Below are 4541 nucleotides of genomic sequence, written 5' to 3'. Positions count from 1 at the left end.
TGAATGATAAAAGAATAATTTATAAAATAAAAAATAAATTTTATAATTAAATAATATATAAAAAATTAATTTATAATTAAAATTAAATAAAAATTATTTAATAATTATTAAAGAACTTACAAAACATATTTTATTATGAACTTTAATGGACCATCGAATCCTTTGACGTATAACCTCACTTCAAGTTTTGTGGGCGTTCTTGAAAACAAGTCCTTTGAGTTCTTACCCCATTCCCTTTCACTCTCCCTCAGACCCAACAAATCAAACAACAACAACCACCACAAACGCGTCCTTTTTCAGATCCCTCACTGCATCATCGTGATCTTCACTCCCCAAATCACTAGATTCAACCTAAGTAAGTAATAGATTAATCAATCCAAACAAAAATTCCCACTAATTTGGTCTCTTCTATTCCCGATTTTCTTATTCTTTTCCAGTTTCCCCCAATTTTATTGAAAGGTGATTTTTCTATTTGCGGTCTTGTCTCAACAACAAGACAGCATAAAGATGAGCGAGGTTTTTGAAGGGTACGAGCGCCAGTACTGCGAGCTCTCTGCAAATCTCTCTCGCAAATGCAGTTCAACCTCTCATCTTTCGGATCAAGGTTCTCTCTACTAACTCTCGTCAAATTAAAAATCTCAACTTTGTTGTCGTTTACCACCTATTTTCTTTTCGTTTGTTCTGATGTCTATAGTATGCATGTATCTTCGGTGTGTTCAGGATCTTAAGATTAGCTTAATTTGAGGCTTAAAATACAGATTTTTAATTTCTATGCAGTATAAACTGCACTGGCATCCAATCAAGTGCTATAGTGCATATGGAGGTTAACTATTTTTATCTATATGGCTGCATCTGAGTGGATTTTAGTTTATAGAGATTAAACTCTTGAAAGATATAAGAGATCGTTTCCCCCGAAGTTAATTATTTGTTATTACTAAATATGCCGAAGTTGGATGCAGATTGCAGAGCTGCTTAATGTGATTTATATTTGCATGCGATCTTCCAAATTATCTAATAGATCGGTTATGAGGAATGTTGAATTGGTTATAACTGAGAAAATCGGGGAATCGAACAGAGTTTTGCAATACTGAATGAAAAATGGTGTCCTAAGCAACTAAGCAAGTACAGTGCATACAATCTACTGTTGAATGGAATTGAAAAATGTGTCCTTGAGATTGCTTCTGTGACATGAGCATGTCTTTTTTTTCTTTTTGTTTTTTTATATCATTACTCTGTAAACCTGAGGATGTCTACAACTCATGTTTACGTTGATATTAAGTTCTAGTAACTGATTTTTTTCTTTGTTCCGTAATCATCACTAATTTCAGATCAGAAGCAGCAAAGCCTTTCTGAGATTAAAGTTGGACTAGATGATGCCGATGTGCTGGTATAAAATTTTACATTCTCCTGGGTTTAGGGTCTTTTGCTAAGTATTATCTTCTATTTGTTTCTTTATTTCTCTTGTCACTCTAACTTTGTCTCCAGATACGGAAAATGGACCTTGAGGCTAGAAGTTTGCAGCCAAGTGTAAAAGCAAATCTGCTTGCAAAGTTGAGGGAATATAAATCTGATCTGACAAAGTTAAAAAAAGAATTTAAGAGGTTAACATCACCTACTGCTGATCAGGCTGCCCGTGAAGATTTGTTGGAGGCTGGAATGGCTGATGCACATGCAGTATGTCTTTAATTCTAGACTGTATTACTTAATTGTAGATTTTTGTTTCAAGTGAAAAACCAAAGCTCGCAATTTTAAACTTGCATGGTTAGAGAATCCAAGTTGATAGAAAAAAGGTTTCTGTTTTAATTATGCTCACTTTACCCTATAATAGTTTATTATAATATTAGATATTTGTTTTTCCTTCTTTTCTATATCTCCTTAAGTTGGATCTTCTCTTCAATAAACCTTGATCGTCTGCCAAAGTAACTACCATAATGGATCTTCAGCTTTCAAAAAGAGATCCTTCACCCAACTAGTGTTAAACACTAATATACTACTGTTTTCTTCAGAGTTCTATTACTATTTTGTAAAATATTCTCTCAGCAGCTAAAAAGAATGAGCTAAACATTATACAGATAAGGTTGTTGTGATAGATGAATCACACAACAAAACTTGGAATGAGTTCAGTGGAGCTGAAAGGGAACAAACAACAATTAGGAACTAAAACCTGCAAGTAGACTACTTACTTTTCTCTTGTAAACTAAACCAAACTGCTTTCTATCATTACTCCCCCCTTGGACAACTACCTTGTCCTCAAGGTGGATCTCCGGAAAGGAGCTCCAATTGCTCCACTGCCTCCGGGACTGCTTCGTGCTCCAACCAATCCCCCTCCTCAGCCTCAGGTTCCATAATCAGCAATTTGAATTCCTTGTTTTTGCACACATGCTTTGCTGAGTATGGTTTGTCGTAGAAAAGGCATTCACCTTGTGCACGTTTAGAAACTAAACAGATAGCCAATTAACAGCAATTAGGAACTAAAACAAACTAAAACCAGCAAGTAGACTACTTACCACTCCTCTTGTAAACTAACCAGACCTGTTTCTATCAGAGAAAGTTGAGGTAATGCCTATTGGGGATTAGGTGGTAAAGTCCTGTCGTAACTGGCTTAGTCATGTGATGAGAAGACTTGTAGGAGTTTCAATTTGAATAATAGATCAAACGGAGGCTATCAATGGGGCAGAGGAATATTTTATAGATGTGGTTTATGATGGGATGCAATAGCATAATTTCGTCCATGTAGTTGACTGCACCTAATGGGAAAATGATCAATTGTTGTTGTATAACTGTTCATCTAATAAGTAATAATATTAAGGTACTTAGTCTTTGATATATTTAGCCTTTCTTTGTCTTCAATTCTGGTATACCTGTTTATAGCTCCTGGACATTACTGAAATTCAAGGAAATATCTCAACTGTGATTGAATGTGGGTTTACTCATAATAATGCCTAATTTGTATAATGATCTAGATATGATGCTGTTAGCCTATCTGGGATGCATTAAATGTATAGTGACTACATTTTCCATTCTTTATGTAGCTTTTGATCTATGACCTTTTCTCGTGGAATGCATATTTGATCACTTATGTTAGAGAGCATTATACCTGTGATGAGAACTGGACTGATTCAAATAGCATTGATGATGTTTGCGCATGCATATTGGCCTTATTTCTGTTTTATCATAGTACTTTGTGTTTAAAAATTTGAAATTAATAAGTTTTGAAGTTGATTGCATTTATTAAGAAAGTTCAGTTGCAAATGCATATCTGGAATTCTCTTCAGCCTGTGCCATATTTTATTTTTATGAATTTTAAAATTAGCACTTGGAGTTGGTTGAAATTGAACACAAGTAGTGCAGCATGTCGTTACTATTTGGTGGAATTTTCTTATTTATTTATTTTCATATATGGATTATATTTCAGGTATCTGCTGATCAGAGAGAAAGATTAACTATGTCAGTGGAGAGATTACATGACTCGAGTGATAGAATCAGGGAAAGCCGAAGAACCATGCTTGAGACTGAAGAACTTGGTGTGTCAATCCTCCAAGATCTACACCAGCAGCGGGAGACTCTTTTGAGCTCCCATAAAAAAGTAGGTTGTTATGATAATGCTATTTTTTGAGATTATTTCAATATACCTCAAAGTTAAGTTTTTGTCGTGGTATGTTAAATGCTTTTAGTGATGTGCTTATACATGATTGAATAATCTACACTGTCGAGGCATGACAGGCATCAATTTATTATACTTTTTTAACGGTGTTCTCTTTAGGTTCTACTTTGATTTATTAGGAAAAATATAATGAGATGATCATAGTTTTCTAAGGAGAATGATCCTTGAAAAGTTGATTCAAAGCCCTGAATATGATTTAGAAGTTTAGTGATAATTGTTGATTAATGGTCACTTATTTTCTTATGCCTTGCAGCTTCATGGGGTAGATGATGCCATTGACAAGAGTAAGAAGGTCTTAACTACCATGTCAAGAAGAATAACTAGAAACAAATGGGTTGTTGCATCTCTGATTGGAGCTCTTGTTTTAGCCATAGTTATTATTCTATTTTACAAATTATCTCATTAGCTATTAATATGCTCAAGATACGTCTGGAGGGAAGTGATTCTTCTCTGCTTTCTGTTCTTGGTTGTAAATAGGAACCACTACCCTGTTTGTTATCTTTCCATTTATTTCTGCATTGTGACTTCATGCTATGCTATGTTTTCAATGATAATTTGCATTTATGCTCTAAATAGGAACCGCTATCATACCTTCATGAAAGTAATATTGTTTCATTGAGAAACTTTCGTGTTTCTTGAAGTATGTGACTTTTTTATATCGCGTTATATCGAATAGTGATCGATTATGAATTCAATAACATAAATGACTAATTATTATATGTGACTAAATTCCCATTTTGATCTCTGAGATTCACGCGATTATTCAATTTGGTTCCCGAAAATTAAAATTATCTATACTAGTCCTCCAGATTCAAGTTTGGGCACCAATATGGTCCCTCGACTCTTTCTGACGATGATTAGGCAAACGGAGTGCTAA

General features: G+C 34.4%; 1 protein-coding gene across 4 annotated transcripts; it reads left to right on the top strand.

Moving 5' to 3' along the window:
• Positions 164-4304, top strand: LOC107643649 (vesicle transport v-SNARE 12). 4 transcript variants are annotated; one of them, XM_016347351.2, is made up of 6 exons: positions 164-355; positions 460-604; positions 1329-1387; positions 1486-1674; positions 3416-3586; positions 3918-4304. In XM_016347351.2, exons 2-6 carry the CDS (start codon positions 508-510, stop codon positions 4068-4070), a joined length of 669 nt encoding a protein of 222 aa, XP_016202837.1. In that variant the 5' UTR covers positions 164-355; positions 460-507; the 3' UTR covers positions 4071-4304. The 4 variants fall into 4 exon arrangements, with proteins under 4 accessions (XP_016202837.1, XP_016202839.1, XP_016202838.1 ...); XM_016347353.2 differs by having other exon boundaries at positions 165-355; positions 497-604; XM_016347352.2 differs by having other exon boundaries at positions 165-355; positions 438-604.

Source organism: Arachis ipaensis, chromosome B05 (genome assembly GCF_000816755.2).
Source record: "Arachis ipaensis cultivar K30076 chromosome B05, Araip1.1, whole genome shotgun sequence".
Taxonomy (NCBI): domain Eukaryota; kingdom Viridiplantae; phylum Streptophyta; class Magnoliopsida; order Fabales; family Fabaceae; genus Arachis; species Arachis ipaensis.
Note: the sequence above shows the minus strand (reverse complement) of the source record. Positions and strands in the feature narration are given on the sequence as shown.

Bases quoted from the DNA above. Each gene is read 5' to 3' on its own strand.
- LOC107643649 (XM_016347351.2), top strand. From the start codon at position 508: ATGAGCGAGGTTTTTGAAGGGTACGAGCGCCAGTACTGCGAGCTCTCT. The intron at 1,675-3,415 runs GTATGTCTTTAA...ATTATATTTCAG, and splicing joins GAATGGCTGATGCACATGCA to GTATCTGCTGATCAGAGAGA. The intron at 3,587-3,917 runs GTAGGTTGTTAT...TATGCCTTGCAG, and splicing joins TTTTGAGCTCCCATAAAAAA to CTTCATGGGGTAGATGATGC.